Source organism: Salmo salar, chromosome ssa28 (assembly GCF_905237065.1).
Source record: "Salmo salar chromosome ssa28, Ssal_v3.1, whole genome shotgun sequence".
Classification (NCBI taxonomy): domain Eukaryota; kingdom Metazoa; phylum Chordata; class Actinopteri; order Salmoniformes; family Salmonidae; genus Salmo; species Salmo salar.
In genome coordinates, this window is record NC_059469.1 from 34,487,789 (window position 1) to 34,509,804 (window position 22,016).

Here is a 22,016-nt window from a genome sequence, read left to right on the forward strand (position 1 = left end):
GATAGCAGACAGTGCTACAAACTATCAACATTGTTTAATCAATAGTCAAAAAGACCTTATTCACCTGCAATTTTAAAGAATTAAAAAAAAAATGTAGGTGAAGATCGGCAGTGAAAAATAACATGACTATAAGTACTCTGATTTGTTCCGTTGGTCAGTTTATTAAATCATCCAAGTACATTTTTAAGGTCAAACTTGAGCTAAGTTTCAGCACGAGTTTACGTGGATTTCAAATGGAGCACTTTCGCTAAGTAAGCCCACTGGAATTTGAAGAAACATGGCCGAAACGTGAATAATACTTTACCTGAGAGGGTGGTAGCATCCTGCTGGGCTTTTTCCAGATTCCTCTGAGAACTCCTCAACTCCTCACTGACCTCCTCCAGCCTCCTCTGCAGCTCCTGTTCACTCTCAGCATGACTGGCCTGATAGACATAGATAGTATTCTGTAATACCCTGAGCATGCTGTCACACTGCAGATAGTATTCTGTGATACGGCGTGCTCAGGGTAAGTTATGACATCCATCCATCTTATGCCATTTTAGCTGAAAATCTGATCCAAACCAACTTAGTCACGCGTGAATACATTTTTACATACGGGTGGGTCCCAGTGGGAATCGAATACCTTGGTGTTGCCAATCTGTACCGACTGAGTCTCTACATGTTATGGTCTCGCTACTGTATCTGCATGGCCGGCTTGATTATGGAAGGAGGGTGTGCACCTTACTCACCACCAGAGGGCAGTTGAGGATAAATGTAATATCTCTACTACACTGTCCAGCTACAGAGTTAGTAGGAACTATAAAACAGAGCGAGCACAAAACAGACGGATAAGGATATTGGCAAGGCGTAAAGGGCTTGGAGTGTATAAATTCACTAATAGGCCCTTTAATTACATAACATTCTGATGATAAACTTCAGGGCTGGTACAAGAGATCATAGTTAAAATGATTAAACATTAAGTCTTGACCGTCAAGTAAAAGACCGGCTCACTCCACACATTATGATAATCAGCATTCCATTAGGATGTAGCTAATGTACTAAACACAGCTGGGTGTGATCCCCATGATAAACAGCATTCCATTAGGAAGTAGCTAATGTACTAAACACAGCTGGGTGTGATCCCCATGATAAACAGACTTCCATTAGGAAGTAGCTAATGTACTAAACACAGCTGGGTGTGATCCCATGATAAACAGCATTCCATTAGGAAGTAGCTAATGTACTAAACACAGCTGGGTGTGATCCCCATGATAAACAGCATTCCATTAGGAAGTAGCTAATGTACTAAACACAGCTGGGTGTGATCCCCATGATAAACAGCATTCCATTAGGAAGTAGCTAATGTACTAAACACAGCTGGGTGTGATCCCATGATAAACAGCATTCCATTAGGATGTAGCTAATGTACTAAACACAGCTGGGTGTGATCCCATGATAAACAGCATTCCATTAGGATGTAGCTAATGTACTAAACACAGCTGGGTGTGATCCCCATGATAAACAGCATTCCATTAGGAAGTAGCTAATGTACTAAACACAGCTGGGTGTGATCCCATGATAATCAGCATTCCATTAGGATGTAGCTAATGTACTAAACACAGCTGGGTGTGATCCCCATGATAAACAGCATTCCATTAGGAAGTAGCTAATGTACTAAACACAGCTGGGTGTGATCCCATGATAAACAGCATTCCATTAGGAAGTAGCTAATGTACTAAACACAGCTGGGTGTGATCCCATTAGGACAGGGGAGGGCACATTTTTGGCTTTAGGGCCACATTGGGGAGCTGCATTTTTTAGGGGACCAATTGTTTGTTAAAATCAATTTGCGGGGGCCTCCAGAGTGGCGCAGCGGTCTAAGGCGCTGCATCGCAGTGTTTGAGTCGTCACTACAGACCCAGGTTCGATCCCAGGCTGTTTCACAGCTGGCCATGATTGGGAGACCCATGAGGCGGGCGCACAATTGGCCCAGCGTCGTCCGGGTTAGGAGAGGGTTTGGCAGGACGGGATTTCCTTGTCCCATCGCACACTAGCAACTCCTGTTGAGGGCCCGGGCGCAGTGCACGCTGACACGGTCACCAGGTGCACCGTGTTTCCTCTGACACATTGGTGCGGCTGGCTTCCGGGTTAAGCGTGCATTGTGTCAAGAAGCAGTGCGGCTTGGATGGGTTGTGTTTCGGAGGATGCACGGCTCTCGACCTTCGCCACGCCCGAGTCCATACCGGAGTTGCAGTAGTGGGACAAGACTAACTACCAATTGGATACCACAAAATTGGGGAGGGAAAAAAAGGGGTAAGAAAACTTTTTTTTTAATGTCTCGGGTGCCGGACTGAAGTGCCCAGCGGGCCGGATACAGCCCATGGGCTGTAATTTGCTCCCCCTTGCATTAGGATGTAGCTTATGTACTAAACACAGCTGGGTGAGCTAGCGTTTTAAACTCTGTGCAGGTCAGGCAGGTGCAAATGTCAAAAATGGGGTAAAGTTAACTGACCCTGCTGTACGAGCCTTAGCAGCAGCCTTAGCAGCAGCCTTAGCAGCAGCCTTAGCAGCAGCCTTAGCAGCAGCCTTAGCAGCAGCCTTAGCAGCAGCCTTAGCAGCAGCCTTAGCAGCAGCCTTAGCAGCAGCCTTAGCAGCAAGGTGGTCAATTTCACACCATATGTATTGAATTCAAAATGAAATAAATCGTGAACATGAAAAATAAAGTTGAGAATGTAAACATTTGAGGACGGGTGAAATAATGGATGTTGAAATCAAAAAACAAATAATTGAAAGCTAAATGTATAGAATTGTAAACGAAAATAAGACCTCAAAAGATGGCGCCGAAGAACATGACTGACGTTTTACATTCTCCCAACCAATTGTGCTATTTTGTTAGTTTTTTGCTTAACTTATTTTTTATACATAATGTTGTTGCTGCAGTCTCTTATGACCAAAAAAATTACTTCTGGACATCAGAAAAGCGATTACTCACTGCGGACTGGAAGAAACTTTTTCCTTTAACGTGGCCGACGAGAAGGATATCATGCTTTCACTGGAACAGGCCCAGATCCACACCTTTTGTGTGCTAAAAAGACACAGATCGGGCAGCCTTTGAGAATCCGTAGGCGAGCGAATAAAACGCTCACCCAGAAGCAGAGCTGACAGAGCTGGTGTAACTGAGTCAGGTTTGTAGGCCTCCTTGCACACACACACACATGCTTTTTCAGTTCTGCCCACAAATTTTCTATGGGATTGAAGTCAGGGCTTTGTGATGGCCACTCCAATACCTTGACTTTGTCCTTAAGCCATTTTGCCACAACTTCGGAAGAATGTTTGGGATCTTTGTCCCCAGCTGCAAACCGTAGTCTGGTTTTATGGCGGTTTTGGAGCAGTCGCTTCTTCCTTGCCGAGCGGTCTTTCAGTTTGTCGATATCAACGCGTCACCTTCCTGAGCGGTGTGATGGCTGCGTGGTCCCATGGCGTTTATACTTGCGTACTATTGTTGGTACAGATGAACGTGGTACATTCAGGCGTTTGGAAATTGCGCTCAAGGATGAATCAGACTTGTGGAGGTCTACAATTTCTTTCTGAGGTCTTGGCTGATTTCTTTTGATTTTCCCATGATGTCAAGCAAAGAGGCACTGAGTTTGAAGGTAGGCCTTGAAATACATCCACAGGTACACCTCCAATTGACTCAAATGATGCCAATTAGCCTATCAGAAGCTTCTAAAGAGATGACATTTTCTGGAATTTTCCAAGCTGTTTAAAAAGGCACAGTCAACTTAGTGTATGTAAACTTCTGACCTACTGGAATTGAAATACAGTGAATTATAAGTGAAATAATCTGTCTGTAAACAATTGTTGGAAAAATTACTTGTGTCATGCACAAAATAGATGTCTTAACAGACTTGCCAAAACTAAAGTTTGTTAACAAGACATGTGTAGTGGTTGAAAAACACATTTTAATGTCTCCAACCTAAGTGTATGTAAACTTCCCACTTCAACTGTATATACTAGGCGGTGTCAGAGGAAAGCCCATAAAATTGTCAGAGACTCCAGTCACCCAAGTTGTAGACTGTTTTCTCTGCTACCGCACGGCAAGCGGTACCGGAGCGCCAAGTCTAGGACCAAAAGGCTCAACAGCTTCTACCCCCCCCCCCCCCAAGCCATAAGACTGCTGAACAATAAATTAAATCACCACGGGATAATTTACATCCCCCCCCCCCCTTTTGTACACTGCTGCTACTCTTTATCTACGCATAGTCACTTCACCCCCACCTACATGTACAAATGACCTCAACACACTGACTCGGTACGGGTGCCCCATGTACATAGCCTCGTTATTCTTATTCTTATTGTGTTACTTTTATTATAGTCTCCTTGGTAAATATTTTTCTTATTTACCAAGTAGACTATAGAGGGGTTTAGAGGGAGGCGTAGACAATGAGTTTCCATTGGTCCGCTAGTTTTGGAGTGACGGTTTGGCTTAACCCAATCAATTGATTTGATGCATCACTGGCTCTGACCCTTCTAACTACCTAGGTAAACATATGAATTACCTGTTGCACAACGTTCAGCGCAGGTGTTGGTAACTGGTTCGCCATGTCGAGAACATGCGGGCACATGGGGGAAGATTTGGCACATAATGGTGATGTCAGACCGTCTACATAAGTAGGCAATAGAAAAAAAAGCCTGTCTATCATGTTCATTGATTGGGTTAAGATGAACGTCACTCCAAAACTAGCGGACCAATGGAGACTCATTGTCTACGCCTCCCTCTAAAGCCCGCCCTCCACGGGAAAATAATGCCAAAACTTTCAATCGAAAGGACTGGCAGTGAAAGCAAAAGGTAGTACATGCAGGCAAGAGTGTAGGCAAAATGTACTCAATAAGATTTGTCGTCAGAGTTTTGCTCTCGCTTTAAAATTATTTGCTTAAAAAAGTCTTGGGGTTTTGCTTTTGATGTCTTTTTGTTTACAATTCTCTACATTTTGCTTTCAATTGTTTGGTTTTTGATTTCAACAGCCATTATTTCACCCGTCCTCAAAAATATGTTTAGATTCTCAACTATATTCTTTATGTTCACGATTAATTTTATTTTGAATTCAATACATATGGTGTGAAATTGACCCCATATAGGAACTGTAGCAGTAACCGTAGTAGTAACCATAGTAGATTCCATATAGCAAACAGTCTGATGTACAGTATACATACAGTCAGACTAGATGGCGGCCATTTTGCAGACAGCATATTCAGAATGGAGTACTGCCTTGCTTGGGCACGTAGCACACATTCCATCTGGTGCCGAGAGACAAAGGCATTCCCTTACAGCCAGCAGCCAGCCCCATTATTGTGTGGTTGCATTCCAGTCCAACACACAGCTCTGTGATTACAAACCCATCAGAGATCCAGCCCCCAATCACCGGCGCTTTAGAGGGGTGAAGGGGACCAGGCTCTATTGGCTGGTCCGACCAACCAATAGATAAGGCTTTAGAGGGAGGAACCAGCCAGTAGATAAGGGTTGAGAGACAGATGTAGTCATCAGTCTGACCATGTGTGTGTGCTCGCTCCAGTCCTACCTGTAGTGAAGACAGTTGTTTCTCTACAGAAGACACCTTAGCTTCCAGTCCAGTCCTGATGATCTCATCAGTCTGAAGGCTTACACTCTTCTCTCCCAGCTCCTTGGTCAGTTTGGCACAGTCCTGTCTCAGCTTGGCCAGCTCTGCATTCTGTCTGAGGAGAGACAGTCACATTTGAGTCCTCTAGCAGGACTATAATGCATTTGATCTGCAGTTCCATTTACACTCTCAAAACACCAGATTATGGTTTATTCTCAAATGTTTTCTTCTTAGTGGCAAATACTAAAACGTTAAGGGGGCTGGGACAAAGGACAGGGGGAGCCACTCATTTGCTGCCTGGCTGGTGGCCTAGTTCAGGGGTTATGGTAGAAGCAGAGACCTACTTGCTCTCTGCCTGGCTTGTGGCCTGGTTAGGGTAGGAGAAGATACCTACTTGCTCTCTGCCTGGCTTGTGGCCTGGTTAGGGGTTAGGGTAGAAGCAGAGACCTACTTGCGCTCTGCCTGGCTTGGCCTGGTTAGGGGTTAGGGTAGGAGAAGACACCTACTTGCCCTCTGCCTGGCTTGTGGCCTGGTTAGGGTAGAAGACACCTACTTGCTTTCTGCCTGGCTTGTGGCCTGGTTAGGGTAGGAGAAGACACCTACTTGCCCTCTGCCTGGCTTGTGGCCTGGTTAGGGTAGGAATAGACACCTACTTGCTTTCTGCCTGGCTTGTGGCCTGGTTAGGGTATGAGAAGTACCTACTTGCTTTCTGCCTGGCTTGTGGCCTGGTTCAGGGCGTCTCTGAGAATAGAGTTCTCCTGCTGCAGACGAGCCAGCTGGGCAGTGGGACCAGACTCCAACTGCTCCTGAAGACTGAGGACCTGAGAGGGGATTTAACTTTTGACTTAGTTTTTGAATGCTCTGGCAACCTTTGCATAATTCATTTAAATCCAATAAAGCACATTTAATTCAATTGAGAGAAAGTCACAAAGGCCGACAGGGACAGAGGCCTGTATTCTACTATTCTCATGTACATTAGTACCTTGGCGTTGAGTTTCTGTGTCTGGGCTACGTGGTCCTGGTAGGAGGCCTGCATACGAGCCTGCAGGGCGATCATCTCCTGCTCCCTGGACGAGAGCTGGGAACTCAGCCTGGTCTCCACACTGGCCACCTTGGACTTCTCAGCAGAGAGCTCCTATAGCGAGGAGAGACACACAACACACCATCAAACCGCTCCTAGAGAGACCGTGAGCTCCTAGAGAAAGACTGAGGTAAACAATGGTCCAACTCATTCATGGGGAGTTCTATTGTATGTGGTTAATAAGTGTTCTTTCAGAGATATTCTCAACATGTGTTTTACCTTGGTGTGTGTCTGTTACCCTGCTGAGTTCTCAGAGTCTGTTCTTGGCTGTTGTGGTGTCCTCTTGCTCAGTGTGTGTGTGTGTGTGTGTGTGTGTGTGTTACCCTGCTGAGTTCCCGGAGTCTGTTCTTGGCTGTTGTGGTGTCCTCTTGCTCAGTGTGTGTGTGTGTGTGTGTGTGTGTGTGTGTGTGTGTGTGTGTGTGTGTGTGTGTGTGTGTTACCCTGCTGAGTTCCCGGAGTCTGTTCTTGGCTGCAGAAGCATCCTCCTGCTGAGTAGTGAGCTGTTTCTGATTCTCCTCCAACTGTTTCTTCAACACAGCCACTGGGTCGCCCTTCTGAGTAGCCTGATTACCACACACACACAACGTCACCATAAACATCAGCATCTGTAGTGCGTCTGAGTCTGACCCCCCCCCCCCCTCTCAGGCATTTAAACAGTATTTTAGTCATTTAGCAGACGCTCTTATCCAGAGCGACTAACAGGAGAAATTAAGGTTAAGTGTCTTACTCAAGGGTAGACAGATTTAAAAATCTAGTCGGCTCATGGATTTGAACCAGCAACCTTTCAGTTACTGGCCCAACGCTCTTAACCGTTAGGCTACCTGCCGCCAACACAGTGGTTTGTCCCGTCCCAAACCACCCCCGCACCAACCCCTTCGAATGACGTCTCCCAGTCCCCAACGGATTGTACCATGTGCCCTGCCGGATTACCTACCCACCACTCCAAGCCTGACATTACTCAACCCCCCCTCCCACCCCACAGTGGTATCTCCCATCCCGGGTCATATAATCTCCCACCCCACCCACGGTCCTACCATGTGCCAGGTGTCTTGTCTGATGCCAGCCTTGTCAGAGAGGATCTCTAGGAGGCGCTGGGCCTCTCCCTGACTGAAGACCATACTGCTAACGGTTGAGACCAGGGCCTTGTAGGGAAGGAACAGGGGGGAATCCAGACCAGAGTCCAACACTACAGAGCGAGAGAGCACAAAAGAGAGAGAAAAAAAGGGGAGTGAGAAAAAAAAAAAGGGGGGACAAATGTTCTTACAAGTCAGCTGCTATAGCTGAGGGAAGAGGGAAACATGATCACATACCATTACACCAATGAAACACACAGTAGGCCTACGTCATCAAACAATGAAGACAGACCTGACAGAAAACACATCAATCCTCATTTTCCTACTGGGAAAAGCTCTCACCAAAGTGTCTGTGGTAAGGTGAGGGGTGAAAGGTCATGTGGAATAATCGTACCGTCTTGATAGGTCTGCCTTTGTTAAGAGTTTGGGTTCTCAAACTGCCGGCAGACTAGAGCTGGGTTAGTAACGGGAGAGAACTTCCTGCAGGCTAAGTAACAGGGGAGGGAACTTCCTGCAGGCTAAGTAACAAGGGAGGGCAGTTCCTGCAGGCTAAGTAACAAGGGAGGGCACTTCCTGCAGGCTAAGTAACAAGGGAGGGCTCTTCCTGCAGGCTAAGTAACAAGGGAGGGCACTTCCTGCAGGCTAAGTAACAAGGGAGGGCACTTCCTGCAGGCTAAGTAACAAGGGAGGGAACTTCCTGCAGGCTAAGTAACAAGGGAGGGAACTTCCTGCATACTAAGTAACAAGGGAGGGAACTTCCTGCAGGCTAAGTAACAAGGGAGGGAACTTCCTGCAGGCTAAGTAACAGGGGAGGCTAGAGCTGGGTTAGGCAGTAGGGCTGGCACAATCGCTGTATAATCTTGCAACCAACAATTATGGATGAAGATCGTCATTAAAATAAATTAATTGTCATAACTGTTTATAAAAAAAATAAAGAACAGCTGACTGAAGACGGGTCGGCCGTGCATTCAAGCAGTTGACCCGTTTCCAGGGTAACATGGACTCTTTACGTGATGAAACTGACTTTGTTACTCCTTGCAGACACATGCAAGGTGTTGTAGCAAACAAGTCTTTGGTTGCCTAGGCAACGCCTACCTCCATGCAACAGCACCACATCCACTCAGGAAGGATTAAAAGTGTGAGCGCGGTCATTTGTCTCATCAATAACAGTCATCCATAATTCCATTACCTTCACAGCACTAGTGTGCAGCCATGGGTATTTTATTCAGTTTGACTCATATTTTACAGAACTAAGTTGTCTCTGTGGGATGTTTGAGAGATAAAAGGCAAAACATGTGTAATAGTAAACGTCTAATATGCTTAATATGTCTGCCTAATCGAAAAAGACGGCGCCGAAGAACATGGCTGACATTTTACATTCTCCCAAACAATTGTGCAATTTTGTTATTTTTTTTTTGCGTTGTGTAACTTATTGTGTACATAACGTTGCTGCTACCGTCTCTTATGACCAAAAATAACTTCGGGAAATCAGAAAAGTGATTACACAACACGGACTAGAAGAAACTTTTTCCTTTAACGAGTCCGACGAGAAGGATATCATGCTTTCACTGGAACAGGCCCAGATCCACGCCTTTTGCGTAAAGAAAAGATGCCAGAAAAGGGTACGCAGAGCGGGGATCCTTTTGAGAAGCCGGAGGCGAGCGAATAAACTCCCAATGCCTTCCGTTCTCCTTGCTAACGTGCAATCATTGGAAAATGAAATTGATGACCTACTATTAAGATTGTCCTACCAACGGGACATTAAAAACTGCAACATCTTATGTTTCACCGAGACATGGCTGAATGAAGAAACGGACAATATAGAGCTGGCGGGATTTTCCATGCACCAGCAGAACAGAGACGCTACCTCTGGTAAGACGAGGGGTGGAGGTGTGTGTCTTTGTCAATAACAGCTGGTGCGCGATGTCTAATATTAAAGTCTCAAGGTATTGCTAGCCTGAGGTAGAGCATCTCATGATAAGCAGTCGACCACACTATCAATTAAGAGAGTTCTCATTTGTATTATTCGTAGCCGTCTATTTACCACCACAGACCGATGCTGGCACTAAGACCGCTCTCAACCAACTCTATAAGGCCATACGCAAAGAATAAAATGCTCACCCAGAAGAGCCTACCAGATAAGCTAAATTCCCCTTATGCTCGCTTCGAGGCAAGCAACACTGAAGCATGCACGAGAGCACCAGCTGTTCTGGATGACTGTGTGATAACGCTCTCAGTAGCAGATGTGAACAAAACCTTTAAAACAGGTCAACATTCAAAGCCGCTGGGCCAGACGTATTACCAGGACGTGTACTCAAAGCATGCGCGGACCAACTGTCAAGTGTCTTCACTGACATTTTCAACCTCTTCCTGTCGAGTCTGTAATACCTACATGTTTCAAGCAGACCAACATAGTCCCTGTGCCCAAGGAAGCAAAGGTAACCTGCCTAAATGATTACCGCCCAGTGGCATTCATGTCATTAGCCATGAAGTGCTTTGAAAGGCTGGTCAGGGCTCACATCAACAGCATCCCGGACACCCTAGATCCACTCCAATTCGCATACCGCCCCAACAGATGATGCAATCTCAATCGTACTACCACCGCACGGCAAGCAGTACCGGAGCGCCAAGTCTAGGACCAAAAGGCTCCTCAACAGCTTCTACCCCATAGCCATAAGACTGCTGAACAATTCATAAAAATCGCTACCGGACAATTTACATTGACTCCCCCCTCTTGTACACTGCTGCTACTCGCTGTTTGTTACCTATGCATAGTCACTTCGCCCCCACCTACAGATTACCTCAACTAGCCTGTACCCCCGCACACTGACTCGGTACCCCCTGTATATACCCTCTTTATTGTTATTCTTATTGTATTACTTTCTATTTTAGCCTACTTGGTAAATATTTTCTTCTTGAACTGCACTGTTAGTTAAGGGCTTGTAAGTAAGCATTTCACGGTAAAGTCTACACTTGTTGTATTCGGGGGCGTGTGGCAAATAAAGTTTGATTTGATCAAAAGATTGTGGGTAAACTCCCATGCCTCTGGGCAGGGCGGGAGTGGGAACTGGGCAGCTGTACCCCAGGCTGAGTGGTCGTTGGGGCAGAGTGGCACCAGACAGACGGCCCTCTGGAAACCAGAGAAACAGCCTACTATCTGGGTTACTGAGAGGCTGTGTCAACTGACAAGGGTGCACGCACACACACACAGTTTGTCATCGTTGCAGTAGTGGCACATTTACACTGAGGATTTACCCCAGTGCTTTATCCAAAAGGCTCAGACTTTTCTGTTTCTATCTACATGGGTCGGCACCCGTGTCTCACTGGGCCATGGCTCCAGCGGACCAGAGGGGTACATTTCAAAGCAGGATCGATGATAAAGCCAGAAATAAACTGTTGATTTTCTGTTTCATGAAGAAATCTAAACTTAATGTGTTTTTTGGTTGTTCAGTCAATTAGACCACGCCCATTTCAAGCTTATATATTTCTACAAAATAAAAATGTTATTTCAGAATATTTAGAGAAATTATCTGGCTAACGCATTGATCCTGCTTTGTTCTATAACCCTCTGCTTTTACATAGCAATGGCTAACTGAATTTTAACTTCTCACAAAGTAACCGTCTTGAATGACCGAGTGTGTTGATTCTGCTCGTCACAAGTCATTAGTGTCACACTCCTGATGGAAAGACAATCCCACCAGAGCATTAAGATGAAACACGGGCGATATCCTGGGGTGGGGGAAAAGTCTAGAAGGAAAAGCCCCATAGAGAGTACTTCAGTAGTGTTTGTGTTATGGCTAAAGTAGTTCCTGCCTAGACAACCATGTCCATCCGTTCAAACAAAGAGATATTTTGTAACATCCTGGCTAGCAGTTAATCCCTGTGTCCGTCTGACTGTCCATCCGTCTGTCACACAACATGACCCACAGAAAGAAGATATAGAAATGTACAACTTACAGAGCCTGAACAATTTTTAAAATGGTGCATTTATATTTTATTTAAGTAGGTAAGTTGACTGAGAACACATTCTCATTTACAGCAACGACCTGGGGAATAGTTACAGGGGAGAGGAGGGGGGGGGATGAATTAGCCAATTGTAAACTGGGGATGATTAGGTGGCCGTGATGGTATGAGGGCCAGATTGGGAATTTATCCAGGACAACGGGGTTAAGACCCCTACTCTTACGATAAGTGCCATGGGATCGTTTAGTGACCACAGAGAGTCAGTACACCCGTTTAACATCCCATCCGAAAGACAGACTAAACAATTAAAAAAAATATACTATACATGTAGGCTTTAAACAATTAGACTGCTCTAACCACCCAGTTTATAATCCTAGATAAACACTAACAGAGTAAATAAATATTTAATTTCCAATCCATTCCAAAAATTGAGAAATATTTATCTTAATCCAATAGCCTACTAGTTAGAAATGGAACCTACACATGCTGTATTATCAACAGTTGTGCTGCTCTAGTTATCGGACAAAATAACTAGGATGTAAAATGATTGAAAATAGGCAAACTTCCTTACCAGACTCCGTTTTCTTCTTGGAGGACGCCTTCTTCTTGGAAAGGTCATGTGCCTTGGTCTCCTGAGCCTTGGCTGCAGTCCGCTGGGAGCCCACCGGGGGCACTGCCATCACAGGGACCTCCTTGGTGACAGCCTCCAGGACTGGGGCGGGCTTGGAGGGGGCCATGGGGGCTGCTGCGGCAGGGGCTGCGGCAGGGGTGGGCTTGGAGGGGGCCATGGGGGCTGGGGCAGGAGCAGCCAGGGCTGGCTCAATCTTAGCCATCTTCTTCTTCTCTTTCTTCTTTGGAGCAGGGGAGGCCTCTACAGCGGGGGGAGCTGGAGCAGGGGTTGGTTCGGGAGCAGGGGTAGGTTCAGGGGCAGGTTCGGGAGCAGGGGTAGAGGTAGGTTCAGGGGCTAGTTCAGGCTCGGCCACTGGGATATCCTCTAGTTCTAATTCTGGAAGCTTCCCATTGGGCTTGTGTTCCTTTTTACCCCGGTTCTTCTTCTCAGACGCCTTAATGATAATAAGAAAACATTTCATTTAGAACATGTATAATACAAATCACAATGTGCTACAGTATGTGTACTCAAACACAGATGTTCATACCGGCATACCGTTTCTGTAGCATAGTGGGGTATACGGTATTACCGGAAGTGCACACAAGAGGCGCTACTTCTTAAAAATAAAATAATAATAATAAAGTTGATCTTCATCCAGGAAGGGGTTGAATGTCTCTGCTGTAACCAAGAAGACTGATCTTGACATCTAGCCACCTTAGCTAGCAAAACAAATACACAGCTGGAGTCCTGAGCTAGAGATGATTTATTTGACACATCATTAAGTTATAGTTTTATAAGCAGTGGTGTAGCATGAACCCCGGCAGCCACAACGAGGTGCTATTGACACTATTGAGTGGTTAGATTTCAGACCTGCGATCCAATGTAAATCACTCATTACTGTTGACCTGCTGAACAGGCATTTTTTTGTTTGCTTCTACATTTTTTTTTTTTATTTAGACCGTTTTTGTTAACATGTACCGGACGTAACGGGTGTAAATAAAAATAGACGCTCAGCGAAACTCAATATTTGGTGAGTAAAAAAAAACGTATTTTGACATTCTAACACTCACAGAGCCGTCTAGTGGGAGTTTGAATCGGCGCTTCCTGGGTGTTAGAGCGTGTATGTCATACTCCTCGTCGACGTCTCTAACACACAGATACTGGGACAACGCACACAGAGCTAGAGTAACATTTGGGTAGAGGTGCGTTTGATCTCGCCTTACCTTCTCCTTCTTCTTGTCCTTCTTGGTCAGCTGTCCCGGAGGCGCCGTCTTACCCAGCTCTCTACGCTGCTTGGCCAGGGCCTCCTCATATGAGGTCTCCTTCATGGAGAAGGAGACAACATATAACAGTTCACATTTAGACATTATCACACCAACAACAGTTAGTAGAGAATGATGCTTGCAATACCAGCGTTGTGGGTTCCATTCCCGATGGGACCACCCATAAAAATAAATTATACATGCATGAATAAGTCGCTTTGGATAAAAGCGTAGGCTAAAATGGCATACATTTATTACATTAACAACAACAGTTAGGCTACCTTCATGGAGAAGGTGGAGACCAGAACGATACCGAGGGCTGAGATGACCATGAAGCCTCCAAATACCATGATGCCTAGCGTCTGAGGGTCATACAGATCCATGATGACCACTATGACAGGTTAGCTGTCCTGTTGGATGGAGGAGAAAAACAGAAATTAAATCAGAATTGTATTTAACCAGTGGCCTTGTGGTTAGTGTGTCCACCCTGAAATCGGAAGGTTGGGGGTTCGATCTCTGGACAAGTTATACCAAAGACTCTAAAAAGAAATGTTAGTAAATCTATTACAAATATAAAACAGAAATACCTTATGTAAATAAGTATTCAGACCCTTTGCTACGAGACTTGAAATTGAGCTCAGGTGCAGCATCATGCTGTGGGGATGTTTTTCAGCGGCAGGGACTGGGAGACTAGTCAGGATCAAGGGAAAGATGAACGGAGCAAAGTACAGAGAGATCCTTGATTAAAACCTGCTCCAGAGTGCTCAGGACCTCAGACTGTGACGAAGGTTCACCTTCCAACAGGACAACGACCCTAAGCACACAGGCAAGACAATGCAGGAGTGGCTTCGGGACAAGTCTCTGAATGTCCTTGAGTGGCCCAGCCAGAGCCGGGACTTGAACCCGATTTAACATCTCTGGAGAGACCTGAAAATAGCTGTTCAGCGACACTCCCTATCCAACCTGACAGAGCTTGAGAGGATCTGCAGAGAATAATGTTAGAAACTCCCCAAATACAGGTGTTCCAAGCTTGTAGAGTCATACCCAAGACTCAAGGCTGTAATCACTGCCACAGGTGCTTCAACAAATTACTGAGTAAAGTGTCTGAATACCTACAAATCAGCCAGGCTAGACAATCTGGACCCTCTCTTTCTACAATTATCCACCGCAGTTGTTGCAACCCCTATTACTAGCCTGTTCAACCGCTCTTTCGTATCGTCCGAGATCCCTAAAGATTGGAAAGCTGCCGCGGTCATTTCGAATCCCACCGTACCTTCTCCGCTATGCAATCTGGTTTCCGAGCTGGTCATGGGTGCACCTCAGCCACGCTCAAGGTCCTAAATGACATCATAACCGCCATCGATAAGAGACAATACTATGCAGCTGTATTCATCGACCTGGTCAAGGCTTTCGACTCTGTCAATCACCACATTCTTATCAGCAGACTCAACAGCCTTGGTTTATCAAATGACTGCCTTGCCTGGTTCACCAACTACTTCTCAGATAGAGTTCTGTGTGTCAAATCGGAGGGCCTGTTGTCCGGACCTCTGGCAGTCTCTGGGGGTGCCACAGGGTTCAATTTAATTCTCTGCACCCCAGTATCTCTACTATCACTCCAGTGTTTAATTGCTAAATTGTAATTATTTCGCCACTATGGCCTATTTATTGCCTTACAACCGTTGTCTTACCTCATTTGCACACACTGAATATAAACTTTATTGTGCTATGTTTGTTTATTCCATGTGTAACTGTGTTGTTGTTTGCGTCACACTGCTTTGCTTTATCTTGACCAGGTCGCAGTTGAAAATGAGAACTTCTTCTCAACTGGCCTACCTGGTTACATAAATAAACATGTAAATGTGATCCGTTTAAATTTTGTATACATTTGCTAAAATTTCTAAAAATCTGTTTTTGCTTTGTCATTATGGGGTATTGTGTAGATTGATTAAATTAGTTTTTTCCCCCTCATCAATTTTAGAATAAGGCTGTAACGCAACAAAATTTGGAAGAAGTCAAATGGGTCTGAATACTTTCCGAATTTAATAAGAGTCTGGTAGCAGCAGTTGTAGCATGAATGTATGTGAGTGTGGGTGAGTGCTAAGGTGCGGAGAATCAGAACAGGTGTTCAGTCCAGTTCAAGCGTTCAGCAGTCTTGATGGCTTGTAGATAGAAACTGTCTCGGAGCCTGTTGGCATCAGACCTCAATACCGTTTGCCTGACAGTAAGGGAGACAACAGCTTGTGGCTAGTAGAGGTCGACCGATTAATCGGAATGGCCAATTAATTAGGGCCGATTTCAAGTTTTCATAGCAATCGGAAATCGGTATTTTTGGACGCCGATTTGGCCGATTTAAAAAAATAAAATTATTAACACCGTTATTTAACTAGGCAAGTCAGTTAAGAACACATTCTTATTTTCAATGACGGCCTAGGAACAGTGGGTTAACTGCCTTGTTCAGGGGCAGAACGACAGATTTTTACCTGGTCAGCTCGGGGATTCAATCTTGCAACCTTATGGTTAACTAGTCCAACGCTCTAACCACCTGCATTACATTGCACTCCACGAGGAGCCTGCCTGTTACGCGAATGCAGTAAGAAGCCAAGGTAAGTTGCTAGCTAGCATTAAACTTATAAAAAACAATCAATCATAATCACTAGTTAAACTAGTAATATCATCAACCATGTGTAGTTATCTAGCCTGTCCTGCGTTGCATATAATCGCTTAGGTACACGTTGCTCCAACGTGTACCTAACCATAAATATCAATGCCTTTCTTAAAATCAATGCAGAAGTATATATTTTTAAACCTGCATATGTTGTTAATATTGCCTGCTAACATGAATTTCTTTTAACTAGGGAAAATGTGTCACTTCTCTTGCAAACAGAGTCAGGGTATATGCAGCAGTTTGGGCCGCCTGGCTCGTTGCAAACTGTGAAGACTATTTCTTCCTAACAAAGACAGCCGACTTCGCCAAACGGGGATGATTTAACAAAAGCGCATTTTTCGAAAAAAAAGCAACATCGTTGTACGACTGTACCCAACCATAAACATCAATGCCTTAAAATCAATACACAGAAGTATATATTTTTAAACCTGCATATTTAGCTAAAAGAAATCCAGGATAGCAGGCAATATTAACCAGGTGAAATTGTGTCATTTCTCTTGCGTTCATTGCACGCAGTCAGGATATATGCAACAGTTTGGGCCGCCTGGCTCGTTGCGAACTAATTTGCCAGAATTTTACGTAATTATGACATAAGGTTGTGCAATGTAACAGGAATATTTAGACTTAGGGATGCGACCCGTTTGATAAAATACGTAACGGTTCCGTATTTCACTGACAGGAAAAACGTTTTGTTTTCGAGATGATAGTTTCCGGATTCGACCATATTAATGAGCTAAGGCTCGTATTTCTGTGTGTTATGTTATAATTAAGTCTATGATTTGATAGAGCAGTCTGACTGAGCGGTGGTAGGCAGCAGCAGGCTCGTAAGCGTTCATTCAAACAGCACTTTCGTGCGTTTTGCCAGCAGCTCTTTGCTGTGCTTCAAGCATTGCGCTGTTTATGACTTCAAGCCTATCAACTCCCAAGATTAGGCTGATGTAACCGATGTGAAATGGCTAGCTAGTTAGCGGGGTGCGCGCTAATAGCGTTTCAAACGTCACTCGCTCTGAGACTTGGAGTAGTTGTTCCCCTTGCTCTGAATGGGTAACGCTGCTTCGAGGGTGGCTGTTAATGTGTTCCTGGTTCGAGCCCAGGTAGGAGCGAGGAGAGGGACGGAAGCTATACTGTTACACTGGCAATACTAAAGTGCCTATAAGAACATCCAATAGTCAAAGGTATATGAAATACAAATCGTATAGAGAGAAATAGTCGTATAATTCCTATAATAACTACAACCTAAAACTTCTTACCTGGGAATATTGAAGACTCATGTTAAAAGGAACCACCAGCTTTCATATGTTCTCATGTTCTGAGCAAGGAACTTAAACGTTAGCTTTTTTACATGGCACAAATTGCACTTTTACTTCCTTCTCCAGCACTTTGTTTTTGCATTATTTAAACCAAATTGAACATGTTTCATTATTTATTTGAGGCTAAATTGATTTTATTGATGTATTATATTAAAAGTTAAAATAAGTATTAATTCAGTATTGTTGTAATTGTCATTATTACAAATAAATAAATAAATAAATAAAATAAATAAATAAATAAATAAATTCGACCGATTAATCGGTATCGGCTTTTTTTGGTCCTCCAATAAATCGGTATCGGTATTGGCGTTGAAAAATCATAAAATCGGTCGACCTCTAGTGGCTAGGGTGTGAGGGATCATTGATGCTACGTGCCTTAGGCACCTTTTCGAGTAAATGTCCTGAATGGGTGAGAGAATGATCCCATTGATGAACTGGGCTGTTTTCTTCACCTGCTTGAGGGCCTTGTGGTCGTGGACGGAGCAAATCCCGTAGCGGCCGTACTGCAAGCGGGCACGGTGCTCTCAATAGTGCAACGGTAGCATTTGGAGGAGACCCAGGGTGGATAGCCGAATTTCTTCAGCCGCCTTAGGAAGTAGAGACCCTGTTGCACCCTCTTGACAACAGTGGTGGTGGTGTTGGTCCATGACAAGTTCTCAGTGATGTGGACGCCGACGAACTGAAAACTGGATTGTGGCATGTTCCCTCTGCTTCCTTAAGTCAACTCTTTTGTTTTGCTGATGTTATGTTGAGTGAGAGGTTGTCGTCATGACACCAATAACAGTTCACTTACCCCTTCCCTATTGGTGGACTCAGAGTTGTTGGTTATCAGGCCTACAACTGTGGTGTCGTCAAGAAAACATGCAGATGGAGTTGGCGTCGTGCAAAGCCACGTAGTTGTGTTAACAAGGAGTACAGCGGAGGACTGAGGACACACCCCTGGAGTGGAGGGGGGGCGCTAATTGTCAAGCCTCAGTCTGTGGTCTGCCCGTCAGGAAGTCCAGGATCCAGTGTCAGAGGGTGTTGTCCAGACCTAGGGCTCTGAGCTTGGTGTCTAGCTTGGAGGGAACAATAGTGTTGAATTCTGAACTGTAGTCAATGAACAGCATTCTCATATAGGTGTTCCTCGTGTGAATAGCGATTGAAATGGCATATTCCGTGGATCTGTTAAAGAGGTAGGCAAATTGAATTGGGTCCAGTGTGCCTAGGATACTGGCCTTGATGTGGTGGGCACTGCACAGCTAGATTTGCCTTTGTAGTTTGTAGTCCTTGCCACAAGTCTGAGTTGTCTGACCAGACTCAACATCAATTCAAGTTGAGTCTGGTCTTTTTGCATCCCTAATGGATTTGCAGAGCTCGAACCTGCTTGCCTTGAATGCGTCGCACGCCACCAAGTCATCGGGGTTCATTCTGCTGACATTGAATGCTGCAGTACGGGGTCCATTTGTACCGATATCTCCGTTGCTACTTGTAGGCGGGGAGTATGACCAGAGAGACGTGATCTGATTGGCCAAAGTGGGGGAATGGCTTTGTGTGCGTGACAGATGTTTGTGTATACATGGTCAAAAACGCTTGATTCTCTTATGGGGCAGGATACGCATTGGTGATATTTTGGGAAAATTTGTTTTAGACAGGCTTGGTTAAAGTCACCCGCGACAATAAAGACTTATTCCGGATGCGAGGACTCTTTGCTGGCTAAATTGGTGTTTGCTTGTGGCGGTATGTACACAGCTGTGATAACACACGTGAATGCCCTCTGCATATAGTCGGGTGAACAGGAGCTCGCAATGTTTTCATCTTCGGCACACAAGGAGTTGTTTAATGAGGAAACATTGGCAACTCTTATCAGAAACCGACGTTCGATCCATTTGGAATATGGAGAACCCGTCTGGTTGAACAGCAGAGTCTAAATGTATTGTCCCAGTATCTGGGATTACATACATAATACATACATACATACATACATACATACATGCATACATACAGATGGCTACACGTCAATGACAAGTTATTATAGACAGCAAATTATTAATAAACTAAACCCAGCTTGGCAAATTTATATGGATGAAGTATGCTTGAACGTTCTTTGCCAACCAAGCTTAATAACATAAGCCTATAAAAACATTGAGCAGTAAGGCTAAGTTATGGCTTGGTGGAATTAACCAGTTTACAAACTACACAAAGGGAAGAGTGAGTGAAGTTAAGAGCCTCTCCATTTGGATAGGAAGCAAGGTTACAGACAAAAGCAAACAGAGTGTGGGCCTCTAACTTGCACGTCATCCTTAAAAAAACAGGCATGTAGAAAAGGAAAGGCAACAAAGCTTTTGGTGACACCTACCTCTGAAGAAAAGTATTTCATGCAGACAGTAGTGTTTGACTTGAGCAGGAGCTCACCAGAGCAGGAGTACCAGCGCCATAAAAATATTCTACTGCTTGAGCTTCTGTTATTTTATAAAATATACTGTATGTTCAAAAGTATTGTGGAGCTCCTGCACCTAAATATAAACAGTACCAGCACCCAAAATGAGTACCCGAACCTATTTCAGTCCACGTCAAGCACTGCATGCAGAGAAAAATGCAAACCTCACGCCTTGATCACACCGATAGTGATTTGGCGCAAAATAGTACGCAGCATCATCTGGATACGTAAGCAGAAAGTTCAACATTCACCTTCTGCTGCCATTTCTGTCAAGCAGTCAACGAATTCGGTTTGACGGCAAAAATGTGATAAATCCAAAGTTTGCACCACACCGAACGCAATGCAACTGCTTCTGCAAAGTAAAAGCAGCGTTTCATTGGAAATGAATGTACTTCTGGTGTACCAAAATGCAATGACTGTCGGTGTGAACGAAGCATCAGTCATTACAGAAAACAATACAACTCCACATTCCTTCCTACTCTCTCTGCCATTAGGATACTCCATCGGAAGCGCTTTCCATTCCCTACAGTCCATTGAATGTCGCCTATGCAAATACCCATATTCACTAACAAGTGTTTGGTATAATGTTAATACCCCAGCGCTCCGCCCAAGTCTGTCTGGACATTCCTGAGGGGTTCTCTCCCCCACTCCCTGGACGGAGTACTGACTGAGGGGGGGGGCAAGCTACCCCCCCCCCTCCTCCTCCTCCTCTCTCCCTCCCTCCCTCCCTGGACAGAGTACTGACTGAGGGGGGGCAAGCTACCCCCCCTCCTCTCTCCCTCCCCTCTCTCCCTCCCTGGACGGCGCACTGACTGAGGGGGGGCAAGCTACCCACTCTCTGGACGGAGTACTGACTGAGGGGGGGGGGGGCAAGCTACCCCTCTCTCCCTCCCTGGACTGAGCACTGAATGAGGGGGGGCAAGCTACCCCTCTCTCCCCCCACACACACCCTCTGACTCCCAGATCCAAAAACATGACGCGGCATAATATTGTGAGAAGTATTTCTCACAATATTATGCATTCAGCAAGTATTTGAAAATTGTTGTCATAAAACGCTGTGACCTAATTTCTCAATCTTTTGACATACCATGTGAAATGGAAAAGAAGAAATGTCATCATTACGTGGAAATGGCAAATAATGTTACCTATAAAAAAAAACTAAGTTAAAGTTAACTAGCTAACTAACGTTATATCACATCTCAGGAGTTGAGAATTAACGTTAACTAGGTTGTTACAACAAGCTAGCTTGCTTGCTAGTTAGTCTCATAGCTAGTTAAGTTAGTTTAGCTACTACAATATTGTTACAAAATTGCTCAACTGTCTCCTGCGGTCTAACAACAAAATCACAAGCCAGCTAACTAACTAGGTTTATAATAAAAAAAACGAACGTTACAGTCATCATTATTCAGCTAAATTACCTACAGACTCTGACTTCCAGAGGTCTTCAGATTTCCTACCTTCTTTTTTTATATATCTTCTGATGTAACTACACAACTTTTGGAGGCGGTTGAAGAAAATTCGGATTTTTGTTGTGGAATTTCCTTCAATCTGGCGATAAATATGCTGCTATTTCCGCAAATTCTCTTTCTCAGTCAATCCGTCTGGGAATCGTATTTATTTCAATTGAGTCGTGGCACTTTGAGCTGGCGAGACGCCGGACAACGGGCCAGTTTTATGCGCTGGGCTCATGTCCCACATAGGTATTCCACAAGAATCCTAATTGGCTAGAATGTACTCAATCATGTAACCAAAAATGTCACCGGTATTTTATTGTGGAATGTGCTTCTGGGATTTGTAGTTTAAAAACCAGTTAAATTGGCATGGTTTATGCAGTCAAAACTCGTTCTTAAAACTACAACATATGTGGCGGGTGGACCCAGTGGCGAGAATGTAGGAACCGTCACCACTAATTATATTCACGCCCCTTTGTGGACGCAACTGAAATCGAAAAATGTGAAGGTAGTTATGCACGTCTGTTTCAAGATCTCCGGAGGTGGAGAAATGCTCTGCGACAAAAGAATAGGATGGATAAATCT

At 44.7% G+C, this 22,016-nt stretch overlaps 1 protein-coding gene across 1 annotated transcript in view; it reads right to left on the reverse strand.

Annotated features, from left to right (window-relative positions):
• The window catches only part of LOC106589909 (ribosome-binding protein 1), a 35,717-nt gene extending 14,013 nt beyond the window's left edge, over window positions 1–21,704 (reverse strand). Inside the window, exons 1-10 of the mRNA XM_045710001.1 lie at window positions 21,438–21,704; window positions 13,868–13,996; window positions 13,548–13,646; window positions 12,286–12,778; window positions 7,713–7,864; window positions 7,119–7,241; window positions 6,580–6,732; window positions 6,300–6,418; window positions 5,559–5,712; window positions 305–422 (exon numbers count right to left, since the gene is read on the reverse strand). Coding sequence (XP_045565957.1) covers window positions 305–422; window positions 5,559–5,712; window positions 6,300–6,418; window positions 6,580–6,732; window positions 7,119–7,241; window positions 7,713–7,864; window positions 12,286–12,778; window positions 13,548–13,646; window positions 13,868–13,969 — 1,513 coding nt within the window. The 5' untranslated portion in view covers window positions 13,970–13,996; window positions 21,438–21,704. The remainder of the gene's footprint in view (window positions 1–304; window positions 423–5,558; window positions 5,713–6,299; window positions 6,419–6,579; window positions 6,733–7,118; window positions 7,242–7,712; window positions 7,865–12,285; window positions 12,779–13,547; window positions 13,647–13,867; window positions 13,997–21,437) is intronic.
• Between the last annotated feature and the right edge of the window lie 312 nt (window positions 21,705–22,016).